Raw genomic sequence first — 20,742 nt, 5'->3', positions numbered from 1 at the left:
TCCAGTGTGGCGATCCGAGGGGGGGCTGCACTGATAAACAATCAGCGCGAACCCCCCCTGTCAGGAGAGCCGCCGATCGGCTCTCCTCTACTCGCGTCTGTCAGACGCGAGTGAGGAAGAGCCATCAACGGCTCTTCCTGTTTACATCGTGATCAGCCGTGGTTGGACACGGCTGATCACGTGGTAAAGAGTCTCCGTGAGAGACTCTTTACCGAGATCGGTGTTGCGGGGTGTCAGACTGACACCCTGCAACAATGATCGCCGCGATGCGCGCCCCCGGGGGCGCGCAGCGGCTCAGAATCCTGAGGACGTCATATGACGTCCAGTCAGGATTCTACAACCACTTTGCCGCCATCAATATGTCATTGGCGGGCGGCAAGTGGTAAATATACGTACTGTATACACATAGAGGCTGCTCACTGAAGTATGACAAGGTATGGCGCACATGGCTGGATGAACCTGAAACAGCCTAGAGTTGGGGTGCATGGAGACACCATGTCGGGGTTTGGCTCCTGTTGTGCTCCTGAGAACCCTGAAGTTTATTCATTCTGTGGGTGGTTCCAGCTAGGGCTCCATGTGTGGTATATGGGCAAGAATTGGTGTACCCTGGCTTTGTCGCTTTTGTCACACTTTTGTTTGCATTGCAAAATGTACTGTTTTCAACCTTCTCTCCATGATATACTGTAAGCACTTAAGATCTGTATGTTCTGTATGTTCATAAAACTTTAATAAAAAAATACATTTACGTACATGACAAAATGTGGAAAATTTCAAGGGGTATGAATACTTTTTCAAGGCACTGTATATCGGTAGTGTTTACTTGTCCCTCCCCAAAGCTCTAAGTGTCTTTTCTCTCTGGTGCTTTGTTCCCCTGTTATCAGCATGAGTCACTTCTGAGAAGTTTTATGACACGTGATAACATGAGCTAAAATTTGTGTCGAGGAGGGAGATAAGCACACAGCTTGTCTCTTCAGAATACAGCTCTGCATGCCCCTTTCATGCCCCTCCAATCGGGCAGAGCTGTAACTGCAGTTATCCACTTCCTTCTCTGTACAACTCACAGATAGATAAAGATTGTATCACTTTGAAAGGTTGTAGAGAAAAGAAGTAGTTAAAGCTAAAAAAAATATGAAAAGTCAGCAGCTACCAATACTGCAGCTGCTGAATTTTAAAATATGGACACTTACCTGTCCAAGGCGCTCGCGATGCCGGCACCCAAAGTCGATCTGTCACTCGGCTCGAGATGCCGCCATCTTCGGTAAGGGAATCAGTAAGCGAAACATTGGGGCCTCACTTCCTGGTTCCCTACTGTGCATGCACGATCCCACTGGTCCCTGCTGTCTTCTGGGACCAGTGTGTCTCCCAGAAGACATCAGTGGGAACAGAGGAGACGCCGGACATGGAGTAGATCGACACGGATATGCCCGGAAGTAGGAGCAAATACCTGGATTACAGAGGTATCTGCTCCCCCCCCCCCCCCCCGAAAGGTGCCAAATGTGACACCAGAGCTGGGGAGGAATCCGAAAAGCGAAAGTTCAATTTTTGGTTGGAACTTCACTTTAAACAAGTAAAACCTATGTAGGAGGATTTGTTTCATCTCTGTGTATCACCTGAGGCTATTCACTTCACTGGGTGTATATGTGAGGGTTTACAACCACAACCAAGATGTCCAACCCTCCATATGGCCAATCAATGTTAAAGAAGACTTGCTTCCTGGACCATCTCTTGTTTTTTAGATGGCTGTGGTAGACCAAAATCCAGGCCTGTCGTTACCAGAGAGCCCTTGTGAGCTGGTGCCTGGGAAAGCAGGGTTCGAGTGGACACCACCAAGCTCCATAATGTATCAATGCTGTTTCACTATTTTGTTTGCATCTTTTAACCACCTCAGAACATTTTTGGCTAACTTGAGCAAAGAAATGGTAAGGATAAGTGGATTATGAGGGGGTGTCAGAAGGCTCTTTATAGTGCAGGAAACATTAACTGCTTACAAGGTATAGAGACATAATAGTTAACTGATTCCTTTTAAAAATGATTAAAAATATATAAAAATCAATCATATAATGTACCTACAGTTTCAGTTTCGTTTTTGCATGCTGTGTAATGTACAGAGACACAGAGAGCCAATACAGGGCAGTGATGGTTTGTAAAACGAAAGTGATTGGTGTTGAGGGGTTTTAGACACACAGTAATCACACCTCCTTGATTAGTGACCACAGAGAGAAAGCTCCCATGACTTTTTTCATCAGGAAACAGACAACCAGGAAGTGTTCAGAACAGAGAAGGATTAGAGCAAAAACGAACAATGAGGACATGAAACCAGGACTGCAGTAAGGTAAAGGAAGCTATTTAGCTAAAAAAAAAATCCTTTAGTGACCCTTTAACCCCCCTGGCGGAATTCCCGAGTCTGACTCGGGGTTACATTTTCGTGCTGCGATCGGTAACCCCGAGTCAGACTCGGGCTCGCCTCGCTGAATCCACAGGCAGTGTTTACTTACCTTGTCCCTGGATCCAGCGATGCCACCGCGCTGTGTGAGCGAGCGGGTGCTCGCTCGATTCACACAGTGCCTCTGTGTGCCGCCGATCTCTGTTCCCTGCGACGTTACGACGCACGGGGGCGGAGAACGGCGCCAAATTCAAAAAGGTAAACAAACACATTACATACAGTATACTGTAATCTTATAGATTACAGTACTGTATGTAAAAAATACACACCCCCCTTGTCCCTAGTGGTCCCTAGTGGTCTGCCCAGTGCCCTACATGCACTTTTATATAATAAAAACTGTTCTTTCTGCCTGCAAACTTTAGATTGTCCATAGCAACCAAAAGTGTCCCTTTTTTGTCAAAAATTGTTTTAGAGCAGCTAGAAAACAGCAATAATAAATTATAATCACTTGCAAAATTGAGCGATAGCGATTTGTGGGGAAATTCGTCATAAAAAAAATAAAAGTAATGACAGCGACAATTCTGCAACTGAGCAAATTTCAGTGATTTTGAGTTGATTACATTATTGAATAAATTTATTATAATTATATTATTATTTGTTATAATTATTTATAATTATTTATTATATTATAATTTATAATTTTGTTTTTAAAAAAATGTCATACCCGAGATGTCTACTAGACTCTTGTTTGGTCAGATTTAAGTGAGTTATTCCTAAAAATTACAGGCCTACAGTATAAAACGCCAAATTTCCTTGCAAATAATGGTACCGCTTTCAGCACCTAAAATCTGAAATAATCATACCGCTAGGGCGGTTAAGGGCCACCGCTAGGCATGTGCAAAAAGGGAAAAATGTGTTTTGTTTCGTTTCGTTTTAATTCATTATTTAATTAATTTCGTTAAGTTAGATTCGTTACATGTGTATTCGTTTTCGGAATTCGTTCATTTTCGACCGAATTCGAAAAACCCGGTCGAATTCGAAAAAAATTTCGACCGGATTCGATAATATTTCAATCGAATTCGAAAACAAATTCTATTCTAAAACGAATTCGAATGAAAATTTAAAGCAAATTTAAATCAAAATCTAAAAAATATAAATCGATTTCTAAAAAAGAATACAATAAAATAGAATATAAAATAATAAAACAATGGAATGAAAATCAAAGAATAGTAAAGAACAGAATGGAATTTAATAGAATGTAATCAAATACAATAGAATATGACCTGGCTTCTTCTATTTACCTTCTATCTATCTTCCATTTTCTGAAATTCGAAACTCATATAGAATGAACTCAAATAGAAAAATATTAGAAGAGTATAATATATATATATATATATATATATATATATATATATATATATATATATATATATATATATATATATATATATATATATTATTCTACTCTATTCTTTTGTAGGGGCAGCCACTGTAATCGATATTCTTTTATACTTTTATACTTATTTGCATTTATTTTCATTCATTTCATTGTCCTCCCTGCAAAACCTATATACATATCAAAAATAGATGGTAACTCAAGTGTGTGCGCCCTCCTGATTACCACCGCTGCGCCAAAGGTAGACTATCAGAGATCTCCTAGCTGCTGTTTTAAACAAAAATAATCTAGAAATAATAAGTATGAATACTACTGTGATAACTCTTAACACCATATATATATAAATACTCAACAGCGCTCATGTGTGTGATAAACAAACACAACTAAAGTGACAAAAAATGGATAAATATCCAAAAGAAATATACTGTATGTTGGAACCCGTGAATAAATGAAAGTGAAAAATTTAAATTAAAAAAGTTCATGAGTGTTAAATAATCTTCTAATCTTCAATGATCTTCCACCACACCAAACGTGCTCCGTGAATCCTCCACCCATCAAAATGGTCACTCACCAGAATGATTTGCCTAGCACTCTCGTGTTTCGGCAAAAAAGCATAAAAGATTTTCCAAATCAAGTGTAGGCTTCTCCAATTAAATCATAAACCTCCGTATTGCACCACAGTGATTAGATTGGCTCCATATGAAAATCAAAGAGAATTGCACAATAGTGTAATATTGCAAAAGTAGTTTAATAACACACCACATACAAATCCTCAATGAAAAAACTCACAAAAGTAGCCAAATAAAAAGCAATATTCACAGCAACCTCAAGATCCTCTCGTCTATCTTTCAGCTCGTGAACTATAGCCTCGGCGGGCCTGCACACACTGCAAACAATGTTTCTCACCACCTCCACCGCACTGCACTGCAACAGGTCCCAGGTCATGGAAACCAGCACCCACACTCTTGCTATTGTCCACTGGTTTACACGCGATCCGCTTCTCACCCTCCTGTCACGTCGGTTTCACAGTCTTTACCAAATCAAATACCAGCTGTGTAGCCACGTCCCGACATGTTTCGTCACACGTGACTTATTTTATTCCGTGGCATTCATACTACATTTTTATTTTTATAGCACTGATTGCTGTAAAAATGACAATGGTGCCAAAATAGTGTCAAAATTGTCCGTTGTGTCCGCCATAATGTCGCAGTCACGATAAAAATCGCTGATCGCCGCCAGTACTAGTAAAAAAAAAATATTAATAAAAATGCCATAAAACTATCCCCTATTTTGTAAACGCTATAACTTTTGCGCAAACCAATCCAAAAATATGTAGAATACGTATCAGCCTAAACTGAGGGAAAAAAATGTTTTTTATATATTTATTATAGCAAAAATGAAAATATATTGCATTTTTTTCAAAATTGTCGGTCTATTTTTGTTTATAGCACAAAAAATAAAAACCGCAGAGGTGATCAAATACCACCAAAAGAAAGCTCTATTTGTGGGAAAAAAAGGACGCCAATTTTGTTTGGGAGCCATGTCGCACCACCGCGCAATTGTCAGTTAAAGCAACGCAGTGCCGAATCGTAAACAGTGGCCTGGTCCTTTAGCTACAAAATGGTCCGAGGCTTAAGTGGTTAAAGCCCTTCTTTGGAATCAGTCGCACTCCCCAGCTCACCATTGAAGTAGAAACAAAGACAAAACGTTTGTTTTTTTTGGATAGAGTAAGAGAAGAATGGGAAAATTTCCCTTCACTTCCTCTTCCATAGCCACAACAGGAAGTGAGGGAATCCCTGGTTCTGTCATCTGAAGCTCAAAAAAACGACATAAGCTTCTTTTTGACAGATAACAGGCATTTTGACCCCATGGACTTCAATAGAAAACACCTGACTTGAGCGTTTTTTACGAGTGTTTTCTGCTAAAATAGCAGCTCTCCACCCCTAATTTTCTCTCCTCCCCTAGTGCTTTCAATTAGCAAAATAAAAATGCCTGAAGCTGTAAAAACTTTTGTAATACACTTCTAAAACGCATTAAAAAAAAAAAACTTGTAAAAAGCTGCAAAAATGCTTTAAAAAAACGCCAGTAAATTAATACGCTCAGGTGTGAATGGAGCCTTAGGTTAAGCTGTCCATACACTTTTAGAAATATCATTTGTATACAGATGAAACTTGAAAAAGCAAGCCGTGATTTGCTCATGAAAACCCACAATCTCAGAAAATGTGAAAAATTTTAATATTGTGAAAAGGTGCAATATTTTAGGCTCAAAGGGCAGATCCACATAGCGAGCACGCCGGCGTATCTACTGATACGCCGGCTTGCTTTCAAATTACCCACGTCGTATCTTTAGTTTGGATCCTCAAAACAAGATACGACGGCTTCTGGGTTCGATCCGACAAGCGTACGGCTTCGTACGCCTTCGGATCGTAGGTGCAATACTTCGGCGCCCGCTGGGTGGAGTTTGCGTTGTTTTCCGCGTCGGGTATGCAAATTATTTTTTTCCGACGATCCACAAACGTACGCGCGGTCGTCGCATTTTCTTACGTTGTCTCTAGTCGGCTTTTTCCGGCGTATAGTTAAATCTGCTATTTTGCGGCGTATAGATAGACTTGCCATGTTAAAGTATGGCCGTCGTTCCCGTGTCGAAATTTGAATTTTTTTTTTTTTGCGTAAGTCGTCCGTTAATAGGGATGGACGTAAGTCACGTCTAAGTTCAAAAAATGACGTCGTTGCGACGTCATTTCGCGCAAAGCACGGCGGGAAATTTCAAAACGGAGCATACGCAGTTCAATCGGTGCGGGGACGCGCTTCATTTAAATGAATCACGCCCCCTACCCGCCGATTTGAATTCCGCCGCCAGAAATACACTACGCCGCCGTAACTTACGGCGCAAAATCTTCCTGGATTTGACTTAAAGCCAGGTAAGATACGGCGGCGTAGCGTATCTCTGATACGCTGCGCCTATCCAATTATATGTGGATCTGGCCCAAAGTATCCCTAATCAGCTAATTAAGCCATAACACCTGCAAAGGGTTCCTCAACCTTTAAATGGTCTCTCAGTCTGGTTCAGTAAGAATCACAATGATGGGAAAGACTGCTGACCTGACAGTTGTGCAGAAAACCATCATTGACACCCTCCATAAGGAGGGAAAGCCTCAAAGGGTAATTGCAAAAGAAGTTGGATGTTCCCAAAGTCTTGTATCAAAGCACATTAATAGAAAGTTATGTGGAAGGGAAAAGTGTGGAAGAAAAAGGTGCACAAGCAGCAGGGATGACCGCAGCCTGGAGAGGATTGTCAGGAAAAGGCCATTCAAAAGTGTTGGGGACTTTCACAAGGAGTGGACTGAGGCTGGAGTCAGAGCATCAAGAGCACCACACACAGACGGATCCTGGACATGGACATCAAATGTCGTATTCCTCTTTTCGCAGCCAGTCCTGAACAACAAACAACGTCAGAAGCGCCTTACCTGGGCTAAAGAAAAACACACCTGGTCTGTTGCTCAGTGGTCCAAAGTCCTCTTTTCTGATGAGAACAAATTTTGCATCTCATTTGGAAACCAAGGAGCCGGAGTATGGAGGAAGAATGGAGAGGTACACACTGCAAGATGCTTGAAGTCCAGTGTGAAGTTTCCACAGTCTGTGATGATTTGGGGAGCCATGTCATTTGCTGGGGTTGGTCCTCTGTGCTTCATTAAGTCCGGGGTCACCGCAGTCGTCTACCGGGAGATTTTGGAGCATTCATGCTTCCTTCCACAGACGAGCTCTATGGAGATGCTGACTTCATTTTCTAGCAGGATTTGGCACCTGCCCACACTGCCAAAAGCACCAAAACCTGGTTCAATGACCGTGGGATTACTGTGCTTGATTGGCCGGCAAACTCGCCTGATCTGAACCCCATAGAGAATCTATGAGGCATTGCCAAGAGAAAGATGAGAGACGTGAGACCAAACAATACAAGACCTGAAGGCCGCTATTGAAGCATCCTGGTCTTCCACAACACCTCAGCAGTGCCACAGGCTGATAAGTTCTATGCCACACCGCATTGAGGCAATAATTGCTGCAAAAGGGGCCCAAACCAAGTACTGGGTGCGTAGGCATGCTAATACTTTATATATTCAGATTTTATAAAATATTGCATGTAATATTTTAATTTTCTGAGATTGTGGATTTGGGGTTTTCATGAGCTGTAAGCCATAATCATCACAATTATGACAAATCACAGCTTGAACTATCTTGCTTTGCATGTAACTAGCTAGATTCAGGATGGCGAGCGCATACTTGCGGAGGCGTAGCTTAAAGCATTTAGGCTACGCCGCCGTAAGTTAGCAAGGCAAGTACATGATTCACAATGTACTTGCCTGCTAAGTTACGGCGGCGTAGCCTAAAGCGGGCGGGCGTAAGGGCGCCTAATTCAAATTTGGCTGAGGGGGCGTGTTTTATGATAATTAGGCTTGACCCGACGTGATTGACGTTTTTTTGCAACTGGGCATGCGCCGTGCACCTACATTTCCCAGTGTGCACTGCGGCTAAGTCCGCCGCACGGGCCTATTGATTTCGACGTGGACGTAAACAACGTAAATCCCTATTCACGGACGACTTACGCAAATGACGTAAAATTTTCGAATTTCGACGCGGGAACGGCGGCCATACTTAACATTACTATTCCATCTATTTGATGGAATAACTTTAGGCCACTAATGCGTTACGTAATCGGCGTATCTGTACTGCGTCGGCCGGGCGTACGTTCGTGAATAGGCGTATCTACTGATTTACATATTCTACGCCGACCGCAATGGAAGCGCCACCTAGTGGTCAGCCTAAAAATTACACTTTAGGATACGAGGGTGTAAGACACTTACGCCGCTCGTATCTGAGCCTAATTTAAGCGTATCTGGTTACCAGAATATGCTTAAATTAGCACGGGCGCACATTTAGACTTAGGCTGGCGTATCTACTGATACGCCAGCCTAAGTCTCTCTGAATCTGGCTAAATGTGTCTATCTCATATATTAGTTTCACCTTTTAAGTTGCATTAGTGAAATAAATGAACTTATGCACGATATTCAAATTTTTCAAATTTCACCTGTATAGTGCTTACCCCTGAAGGAGCTGCTGAGGTTTGCGTCCCCTCGCGCCGGATGTCAATGACCTTACAGGCAATGTCACACCCTCTGAAACACCAAAGGGACACTTGAAGGGAAACAAATGATTTGTTCAACACACAGCAAAACAAAGCCCAAATGGAAATTAAGTAATAAACACTTTAAGAAGTACATGGAAATAGTTACTAAATAGTGCGTCACTCAGTAATTAGAAAGTGGACCAGTGACTTTACCCCTAATCCCTACACTAAAGGGGGTTCTGACTAAGAGGCAATACAAAAAGAGTGGTTTGACAGTCCCAGACAAACTGTTTCCCAATGGCCAGTGCGTTGGGGCCCAAATCCAGGGTTGGAGAGCTCAAACGTGAGTACCAGAAACACATGTGTAAGAGCCTAAACAGTGTCCCAACCCAAGTGACAATACTGTTCCCTTATATCAGTGGTCTCAAAGTACCGGCCCGCGGCCATTTGCGGCCCGCGGACCAGTTATAAATGGCCCTCAGGCAGGGTGGAAGTGAGGGGAGCAAAAAAGAAAAAGAAAAAAAATTTTTTTTTTTTTTTTTTTTTTTGGGCTGGAGCCATCTGGTGGTGAGCCGTTGGTATTACAAGTTATTACCACCAGATGTGTGAGCTGGCGCCATCTGGTGGTGGCCGTTGGTATTACAAGTTAAGCATTACAAGTTAAACAGCAATTCTAATGTCATTTTACACTATTTTCACTGCCATATTCTTCCCTCTAAAGAAAACCCCCAAACATTATATATATTTTTTATCCTAACACCCTAGAGAATAAAATAGCGATCGTTGCAATACTTTCTGCTACGCCGTATTTGCGCAGCGGTCTTACAAGCGCACTTTTTTGGGAAAAAAATACACTTTTTTTAATTAAAAAATAAGACAACAGTAAAGTTATCCCCATTTTTTTTTAATATTATGAAAGATAATGTTACGCCGAGTAAATTCATACCCAACATGTCACGCTTCAAAATTGTGTCCGCTTGTGGAATGCCGACAAACTTTTTTACCCTTTAAAATCTTCATAGGCGTTTAAAAAAATCTACAGGTTGCATGTTTTAAGTTACAGAGGAGCTAGAATTATTGCTCTCACTCTACCAATCGCGGCGATACCTCACATGTGTGGTTTGAACACCGTTTACATATGCGGGCGCTGCTCACGTATGTGTTCGCTTCTGCGAGCAAGCTCGTCGAGACAGGGTGCGTTTGCTGGCTCCTAGATTCCAAGCAAATTTGTCAAACCCTGACTTACACCAGTGCTGGTGGTAATAATGCGCTCGCTGACACCAGTGCTGGTGGTAATAATGCGCTCGCTGACACCAGTGCTGGTGGTAATAATGCGCTCGCTGACACCAGTACTGTTGTTTTTGAAGTTTGAAAGTTTGCATGCGGCCCCCCATGGCATATGAAAACTTGTCTTGTGGCCCTCAGGTAATTTGAGTTTGAGACCCCTGCCTTATATAGTATGTGAAAGGTATGGCCAGTGGCCTCTCATTGACACATAGGATTACGATTTGCCTCCTCCCGGTCTTTGTGCGGGGCTCCATGATGTCAGCTGTTGTGTCTGTTATCCTGACTGGACGTCATATGACGTCTTTCAGGATAACATGCTGGCACGCAACGCACGCACTCTGACACACCGCATCTGTGATCATGGTAAGGAGCCTCTGACGCAGGCTCCTTACCACGTGATCAGCTGTGACCAGTCACAGCTGATCTCAGCGTGAACCAGGAAGTGCCCTTCAGATTCCAATCAGTAATGCCTGTCAGTAGCTCCTCATCAGTGCTGCCCATCCAGTGCCATCTATCAGTGCCCATTAGTGCTGCCTATCAGTGCTTGTCAGTGACCATCGGTGCTGTCTATCAGTGCCCATCAGGGCTGCATATCAGTGTAGCCTATCGGTGGCCAACAGTGCTGCATTAGTCCCGCCTATCAGTGACCATCAATTCTACATATCGGTACCACCTTATAAGTCCCACCCCATCAGTGCCCATTAGTGCAGGAGAAAACTAAACTTAATAACAGAAACAAAGAAAAACTTTTTTTCCCCCCAAATACCACCAAAAGAAAGGTAAATTTGTGGGAATAAAATGATAAAAATGTAGTTTGGGTACAGTGATGCATGACCGCACAATTGACATTTAAAGTGCGAAAGCGCTGAAAGCTGAAAATTGTCCTGGGCAGGAAGAGGGGAAAGTGCCTGGTACTGAAGTGGTTAAATGAAACATTTCAAACAATATTCTACTAGCGTATGAAGTATTATTTTACTGACGGAGTAGTGGATGCTTGGACTAGATTTCCAGCAGACGTAGTGTGTCAGTTAATATTATAGGAATTGTAAAAATGCTTGGGATAAACATAGTTCTATAAGCAACATAGGTCTATAGGTATTCATGACTTTAAATAAATGTATTTTTACTACTTATATACCGTATATACTCGAGTATAAGCCGACACAAATATAAGCCGAGGCACCTAATTTTACCACCAAAAAATGGGAAACGTATTGACTCGAATATAAGCCTAGGGTGTCCATCTGCATGCCTCACTGTGCCTCACTTTGCCTCACTGTGTCCATGTGCATGCCTCACTTTGTCCATGCCTCACTGTGCCCATGCCTCACTGTGCCCATGCCTCACTGTGCCCATGCCTCACTTTTGCCATGACTAGACTTACGTTTAACTTGGGAGTATATAGAAGGGGTGCCCAATTTAGAAAAATCGGTGCTCCCCAACCGTAGGTTCCCCAGACAACAAACTTTGCACACTTGTAGAGGAAGAGTGGGGCTATATGCGTGCCAAGGTCCAGGGGACCTACGGTCAGCCGGTACCAGGTCCCCAAAATCCGGGAGATCAGGCGCAAAAAGGTGACTCGAGTATAAGGCGAGGGGGGCATTTTCAGCACCAAAAAATGTGCTGAAAAACTCGGGTTATACTCGAGTATATACAGTAGTTTAAATTTGCACTTTCACCACAAAATAATAAGACCAAATCCTGATCAATTCAAGTGATAAAAGAAGTTGTGGACTATTGGATCATTATTACCTTTCTGTAACGGGAAGGTGAAAGGAAAAGAGGGGGATCCTGTATTTAAAGTGGAGTTCCACCCATAAATATAACATTACATCAGTAGTTTTAAAAAAATGTCATTAGTCCTTTAAGAAAAAAAATATTTTTTTTAGATGCCTTCAAAGTGTTGTTGCTAGGCAGAATAGTTAATCTTCCCACTTCCTGCACCTAGGTGCTTAAGCTTCCTAACCTACACCGCACAGACTCCTGGGAATGTAGTGGGTGTAACTTTCCAGGAGTCTGTGCACTCCCCAGTCTCGAAGAATCATGTGACTTGGACAGTACAGGTGCTGAAACCTGATCTGAAACCTATTACACTGCTTGCGCAGCACTGAGCATGTGCAAGATCTGCAAGGCTGAAATCCAGGAAGTCATACAGTCTGGCTTCATGATGCCCACACTTAAGATGGCCCCAGTCAATTTCTATTTTATAAAGTGTCTAAATGCTGTAACAACCTAACAAAACGGACCTTAGTTTACAGACTAACTTTACTAGAATACATTAAGCTTGTGTATTACAGGGGAATTTATATTTAAAAAGTGAAATTGTGGCCAGAACGCTTTAAAGTAATCACCGGAGGACATACCTTTCTATAATGGGTAGGTGTTATAGATGGTGAGGCCCAGTGGCGGAATTTTCATAGTCGCAACAGTCGCAGCTGCGACCGGGCCCTGTAAGTCCGGGGGGGCCCACCTGACTGTCACACTGTTTATTGGCTGATGCGGTGCGCACTGCATGCTGTTCGTTCAGCCGCGAGCCTGAGAAAAACAATGCAGAGGCTGAGGCAGCGTCTCACACTGACTGAGATTGTGGACCGTCCCCGCCCCTGCCTCCGCCTATCCAGAGACACAGACAGATGTAGGGAGGCGGGGCGGACTCTGCAGCAGCGTGCGCGCGTGTACCCACCCGGTGTCCCAGGCATGAGGCAAGGCATCCTGGCGGGAGAAGGCACAGCACAGCCGCACAGTGAAGGGGACAGAGTGACCCAGGGCAGGCCACAGAACAGAAAGTGGGGGATAACTGACGGTAAGTCAATCAAAAGTGACAGTCAGAGATCACTCAGCTCAGCAATTGATACCATCCTCCTCCACCACCTGGCTGTGCCTCTTACTGATCCCATCCCCCCACCACTGATCTCATCCCTATCCCCCCATTACTTCTACAAAAGAGGTGATAGGATAGGGGGATAGGGATGAGATCAGTGGTGGGGGATGGGGTCAGTAAGAGGCACATGTGGTGGTGGGAGAGGATGGCACCACCACCGCAGCCACCCCCCTCAAATAGCACCGCAGCCACCCCCCCTCAAATAGCACCGCAGCCACCCCCCCTCAAGTAGCACCGCAGCCACCCCCCTCAAGTAGCACTGCAGCCACCCCCCCTCAAGTACCACTGCTGCCACCCCCCTCAAGTACCACTGCTGCCACCCCCCCTCAAGTACCACTGCTGCCACCCCCCTCAAGTACCACTGCTGCCACCCCCCTCAAGTACCACTGCTGCCACCCCCCCTCAAGTACCACTGCTGCCACCCCCCTCAAGTACCACTGCTGCCACCCCCCTCAAGTACCACCGCTGCCACACCCCTCAAGTACCACCGCTACCACCTCCCCATCAAGTACCACCACTGGTACTTGAGGGGGGTGGCTGCAGTGGTACTTGAGGGGGTGGTAGCGGTGATACGTGCTAGCGGTGATACTTGAGGGAGTTGGCAGTGGTGGTACTTGAGGGGGGTTGGCAGTGGTGGTGCCATCCTCTCCCACCACCACCCGTGCCTCTTACTGATTTCATCCCACCACTGATCTCATCCCTATCCCCCTATTACTTCTACAACAGAGGTAGGGATGAGATCAGTGGTGGGGGGATGGGATTAGTAAGAGGCACAGGTGGTGGTGGGAGAGGATAGCACCATCACTGTCGCCGCAGACCCCCCCCCCCCCCTCAAGTGAAATCAGAAACAGAGTTGTACAGTGTGAAAAAATTAAGTATCAAAATCAGGCTTTTCGGGGGGGGGGGGGGTCCTTCATGATTTCTTGCACCGGGGCCCTGAAGTCTCTAGTTACGCCACTGGTGAGGCCCTTCCAATTTTACATTACATTTCCTTTACATCTAAGTACATTTACATAAAAAGGATGAGTCAAGTGAAGAAAAGATCACAGATTTATTATAGAATGTATGTGAGATGAACACACAAAGGTACATTTAAGCAATGTGCTCAACGTTGCGTTATACAAATGTTTTTGGGGAATTTGAACACTTCAAAATTTGATATAAATGTAATTAAATTATTTTTGTTTATTTTATTTTTCTATACAGGCTTTATAGTGCTTTAAATATTTTTTATATACAAACTTCTATATTTATAACAGACTACAGCATATATGGCATTTTTTTTACTTTGCCCATAGTTAGACACAAAGTAATATTTTCTTTCTGTAGAGGTCTTTAATTTGGACCAAAAATGTGTGATAATTAAGGAGGGACAAAAGTTATAAAAACAGGTAATTTGGGACTGCGTAAAAAGTAAAATATCCGTTTTGGATGGACTGACCCCGTAAGAATGTAAACAGTAACACTTTAAATAAGATAACAATCTGCAGAGCATCTCTTTAATCATTCATATTTAAACGCGGTTATATGGTTTGCACTTACCCGTAATGAAGACAGGTCCTCTCTTCTTTTTTCGGTATTTCACTCCCACAGCCGATAGCAGTGTGACAAGTAAAAAAGGGATGAACTGATATGGAATCACAGACGGATGGTGGGTTAAATAAATACAGATCATAAAAGGTCTGTTTTTCTCTGCTGCTGGCTCCACTCCCTTGCCTCTGTTACAATTAATGACATCATTGCACAGACGCACATTCACCCTGAACATCCTGCCATCACTAAATACGAGTTTGCTTCTGTCATGGAAAATTCAATTCTCAATGGGCACTCGTTTTAAAAAAAAACCGACCACCTACCATCCTTTCCTCTACTTTTGAATTCTTAAAGGTTAAGATACAAAAAAAAAAATCTAATATATAACCCATCCCGAATTCCTTGACAAATTGTGGAACACAAGAACAGACTCCAGATGCAGAAGGTATAGCTCATAGGGCTGGCTAGGAGGAGGAAAGTTGTGTGCTTGGGAACAGATAACCAAACTGTCAGGAGAGTACTTACCAAGGCCAAGATGCCGAGAGCGGTTCACCATTGCGACTAGGCGCACTTTGCCCCCTGGAGGTGAGACAGGGAGAGGCTGGCACGAAGAGGCACAGGCTACCACGAAAGGAAGACTTGCGTAGAGGTCCTCTGTAGAGAAGGGCAGCTATGCGATGACTGGGGGTCGCAGGACCAGCAGGACAAGAGTTCCACAGAAAGTCCAGAACAGACTGAGGATCAAACACAGGAGGCCAAAGGCAGATCCAGGTACAGGCCCAGGGTCAAGGACTGGAGACAAGAGGCAGGTCCGGGTCACAGGCAGGAGGTCAAGCACTGGAGACAGGTCCTGGTCGCAGGCAGAGGGTCAAACACTGGAGACAACGCGGATTCCGTAGGCAAGCCAAAGGTCGGTGCAGGAGAAGAGCAGAATGGTCAAGGTCAATCCGAGTCACAACAGGGAAACAGGAAGCAGAACACAACAGGAAGCTGAAGACAAACCAGCAATTCCTCTGAGCACTTGCCCAGCTTTTATAGGCAGCCAGGAAGTCATGTGATGCGTGCATTAAGCAGCTGACAGCTTCTCACTGTCAACTTTGCTGCCATCTAGTGTTAAATGTATAATATTCTTCACTAACACAATTGTTCATTTAGTTAAAGTAGATGTAAACTGTAGGATATGTAGAGCACCCCCTAAGGAGCAAGGGGGACTTCTCCCCACTATCCTTCAGACTGGCACTCTCTCCACAGTCTTCCAGACTGACACTCTCTCCACAGTCCTCCAGACTGACACTCACCAGCCCACCCGGCTGACTTCTCAGGAGAACTGCTGGACGTGCTGACCTGCTACTGCTGTCATCTTACTTGCTCCTGTGCCCACAGGATAGGATTCCTTTGTGTGTGTTGTAGAGGGTCCCTCCAACACCCAAGCTCTAGGCCTGAGGTCATCCCCACCCCAGACTAGGGGCACCCTCAAGGGCCACTGACAGATGGACTCCATTTTCCACCCGACTGCCCCTGCTGGCATGACTCATGACTATTTATTTTTATTTTTTATTTTTTTTATACCACAACAACATATGCACAAACATAACCTTGAAATCAAAACACAAAAGAACATACACAAAGCAAAAAAAAGGGGGGGGGGCAATTTGAATCTACCCCTTTTCCCACTCCTTCCACTCTCAAGTTAATACACAATCCTTTTAGCCCTTTAAATAAAAACTGTTTTTCTTTTTCCATACATCTATATTCTGGCAAAGGTAACTCCTAACTCAGTCCTGTATCCATATGGTCAAGCCACGGTTTCCAAATAGTGTCAAACCTCTTAGATACATTCCTCATAAAGAAAACATGCCTCTCATAGGAGATGGATCTATTCAGATCAAATATCCAATCAAATATAGTCGGAGGGTGAGGAGAGGTCCACCTAATGGCAATTTGTCTCCTATCCACAAAGAGTGCTCGTGCAACAGTAAACCACCTTGGTGGTTTAAGCACTGAGCTATCAAGATAGCCCAGTAGACATATTAAAGGATTCACTGAAACATTCAAATCTAAGAGCCCATTAAGTGTACCCAAAATACCTCTGAAGTTGCCCAATACCTCTGAAGTTTCGGGCATCGCCATAGTAAATGTATCAATGACCCTGGATTGCCACATCTGGAGTAAGCCGAGTCGGTTGTTAAGCCAATATTAAACAAAAATTGTGGGGTCCTATACGCCCTTTGCAATATATAAAATTGTGTTAGCCTAAATTAGGGTGAAAGAGATAAAAGGGGAAGATCCCGAAGAATCTTATCCGAGACTTAGTCAGAGATAGGGCCAATATTGCGCTCCCATTTCTCTCTAGATGGACAATGAAATTTATTAGAAGTACACTGTAATAGAGACTTATCCATAGCAGATATTAGACGTTTAGTAGCGGTTGCCTGAACCACTCTTTCCAAAACTGGGACCTGGGAAACAAAACAGGAGAAGAAGAAAACTTGGCAAAAATTGGTAGAACCATCTAGGGTTCAAAGAAAATTCCCATACCAAATGATCATTAGATTTAAGTATGCCCCTCTCATAAAGTTGATAGAGGGTAAGAATACCCACTCGTTCCCATCGCTGAAAGCCCTGGAGGGTCAATATCTCAGGCAGCCCTTCATTGCCCCAAATAGGGGTATATTTAGTTAGAGATATATACAGATTCCCACACTGTGTATATAATTACCAGAGTGGGTATATTAGAAAAAGAGTAGCACCTCGATGCCCCCTCCAGGGTTAATAGCGGCTGGCATCCTTGGAAACCAAAACAGACTAAGCGAAATGAAGGAGCAGTTGAGGACTCTGATTCAAACTATACTAGATGCTGCAATTGAGCAGCAAGAAAATAAATCCTTGGTTTGATTTATGAAGTTGCCTGCCCCATTCCAGCCCCTTTCTGTTGGGATTGGTTAGGGTAGGGTGACCAGAAATCCCCAGTTTCAGGGGACAGTCCCTGGATTGAGGACACTGTCCCCGGACCAAGTCTGTCCCCGATTTTGCCCCTGGATTGGATTTGAACAGGGGCTGGGGCACTTTCAAAGACAGTCAGTGCAGAATTAAAAAAAAATCATTCTGGATTACACACCCCCACTCTCCTACTAGCTTAACCCCTTCCCGACCGCCGCATGTACATATACGTCGGCAGAATGGCACGTACAGGCACATTGGTGTACCTGTACGTCCCTGCCTAGACGTGGGTGGGGGGTCCGATCGGGACCCCCCCCCGCGACTTGCGGCGGTCGGGTCCCCTCGGGGAGTGATCCGGGACGACGGCGCGGCTATTTGTTTATAGCCGCTCCGTCGTGATCGCTCCCCGGAGCTGAAGAACGGGGAGAGCCGTATGTAAACACGGCTTCCCCGGTGCTTCACTATGGCGCTGCATCGATCGAGTGATCCCCTTTATAGGGGAGACTCGATCGATGACGTCATTCCTACAGCCACACCCCCCTACAGTTGTAAACACACACTAAGGGAACACTAACTCCTACAGCGCCCCCCTGTGGTTAACTCCCTAACTGCAACTGTCATTTTCACAGTAAACAATGCAATTTAAATGCATTTTTTGCTGTGAAAATGACAATGGTCCCAAAAATGTGTCAAAATTGTCCGAAGTGTCCGCCATAATGTCGCAGTCACGAAAAAAATCGCTGATCGCCGCCATTAGTAGTAAAAAAAAAAAAATTAATAAAAATGCAATAAAACTATCCCCTATTTTGTAAACGCTATATATTTTGCGCAAACCAATCGATAAACGCTTATTGCGATTTTTTTACCAAAAATAGGTAGAAGAATACGTATCGGCCTAAACTGAGGAAAACATTTTTTTTATATATGTTTTTGGGGGATATTTATTATAGCAAAAAGTAAAAAATATTGCATTTTTTTCAAAATTGTCGCTCTATTTTTGTTTATAGCGCAAAAAATAAAAACCGCAGAGGTGATCAAATACCACCAAAAGAAAGCTCTATTTGTGGGGAAAAAAGGACACCAATTTTGTTTGGGAGCCACGTCGCACGACCGCGCAATTGTCTGTTAAAGCGGCGCAGTCCCGAACTGTAAAAACACCTTGGGTCTTTAGGCAGCATTATGGTCCGGTCCTTAAGTGGTTAAGGGGGTGTATTTTTTCCATTACCTGTGCCCCTTTCTGATGATCATCTGCTGGTCGGAGCGGAGGGAATATTTCTTCAGTTTTGGGTGTATGCCTGTTCAGCTCCGCTCACATGTTCTTCTGCCTTGGCTCAAGTCTCTGCTTATCTCCTTGCCTTCCCTGGCAGAGTGATCTTCCTCTGCACCCCACCCAGTAGTAGCCGGGGGCCAGGGAGTAACACTTGACAGGCTGTGAGGCGGAGGGCGACAGGCAGAGAGTCGCTGATTGCCGCCATTACTAGTAAAAAAAAATATATGTCCCCAGATTTCATTTAAAAAATCTGGTCACCTTAGGTTAGGGCCCTTATAAATATTCCAAACAGCCCCTCCTATCCTCCACCTGCTGCATCTGGAAGCTTCTCCAAGGTTTCAGAAAACAGGGGAAGCCACCAGAGATGCTGCTTGCTGAGTCATCCAGCCTCCCTGGGTCACTCAACCGTGACCCAGATTTAACCCAGGCCCGGCTCTCAGACAAACCAATTTACCTACACTAACAGCTAACTATATACACTAGCTAAAGGGTGCTACAGAAATATAGCAGGCTAGCTGTTAGTGTAGGTAAATTGGTTTGAAGCCTGAATGGTAGTTTGGTAATGTGGTCACCCTAGGTTGAGGTCAGTACAGTTCCTCCACCCCAAACTCGCTCATCCATGTCTTTATGGACCTTGCTTTGTGCACTGGTGCGCAGTCATGTTGGAACAGGAAGCGGCCATCCCCAAACTGTTCCCACAAAGTTGGGAGCATGAAATTGTCCAAAATGTTAAGTTCCCTTCACTGGAACTAAGGGACAAATCCCAACACCTTAAATAACTTCAATACAGGGCACTTCCTGCCCAGACCAATTTTCAGCTTTCAGCGCTGATGCAATTTGAATGACAATTGCGTGGTCATGCTACACTGTACCCAAACAATTTTTTTATTATTTTGTTCCCACAAATAGAGCTTTCTTTTGTTGGTATTTGATCACCTCTGGGATTTTTATTTTCTGCAAAAAAAAAAAAAGACAGAAAATTTGGAAAAATATTTTTTTTGTTTCAGTTACAAATCTTTGTAAATAAGTACATTTTCTCATTCACTGATGGGCACCGATGGGGCTGCACTGACAGGCACTGATAAGGCAGCACTGATGGGCACCAATGAAGTGGCACTGATGAGGTGGCATTGATGGGCACTGATGATGAGCACTAATATGCAGCACTGATATGCAGCACAGATGGGCACTGATAGGCGTCACGGATGGGCACAGATAGGCGGCATGGATGGGCACGGATAGGTGGCATGCACGGGCATGGATAGGTGGCATGGATGGGCACAGATAGGCGACATGGATGGGCACTGATAAGTGGGCATAGATGGGCACTGATAGGTGGCACGATGTACTGTAATAATTGTACAAACAATAATGCCTGCCAATCAGTGATGCCCATTGTGGGCACTGATTGGCATCCATTGTGGGCACTGATTCGCATCCCTGGTGGTCTAGGGTGGCATACCTGGTGGTGGGCATCCCTGGTGGTCTAGTGTTGGCATCCTTGGGGGGGCTGCGCTGACAATCGATCAGCACAGACATGGGGTGTCAGAGGAACAGCCGATCAGCTCTCCCCTTCTCGCGACTGACAGACGCAAGTGAGGAAAAGCCGATCACCAGCTCTTCTTGTTTACATCGTGATCAGCCATGATTTGACACGGCTAATCACATGGTAAAGAGTCTCCGTCAGACAGACACCCTGCAACAACGATCACCGTGGCATGAATAGAGACCGTAGATGTAAAGCTGGACCCACAATAAAGAAAACTACAGGAACCATCGTACAGGGAGATATCCAGCGCTTCCTTACCGTACTGCCCTCTTCACTCTCTCGGAGATCCTTGTGTGTGGCGGAGCTGACGCAGCAAGACTCGGGTCACGCGATTCCAGTAAGGTCGGGCTCCCCCCGGAGCTCTTCCGGGTTGAACATTGA

General features: G+C 44.3%; 1 protein-coding gene across 1 annotated transcript in view; it reads right to left on the bottom strand.

Annotated features, from left to right (window-relative positions):
* The window catches only part of LOC120910459, a 41,758-nt gene extending 26,600 nt beyond the window's left edge, over nucleotides 1-15,158 (bottom strand). Inside the window, exon 1 of the mRNA XM_040322217.1 lies at nucleotides 15,128-15,158. Within this exon, the coding sequence (XP_040178151.1) occupies nucleotides 15,128-15,158 (31 nt within the window). The remainder of the gene's footprint in view (nucleotides 1-15,127) is intronic.
* Nucleotides 15,159-20,742: the final 5,584 nt, after the last annotated feature.

This window comes from Rana temporaria, chromosome 8 (genome assembly GCF_905171775.1).
Source record: "Rana temporaria chromosome 8, aRanTem1.1, whole genome shotgun sequence".
Taxonomy (NCBI): domain Eukaryota; kingdom Metazoa; phylum Chordata; class Amphibia; order Anura; family Ranidae; genus Rana; species Rana temporaria.
This window is presented reverse-complemented; position numbering and strand designations above follow the sequence as displayed.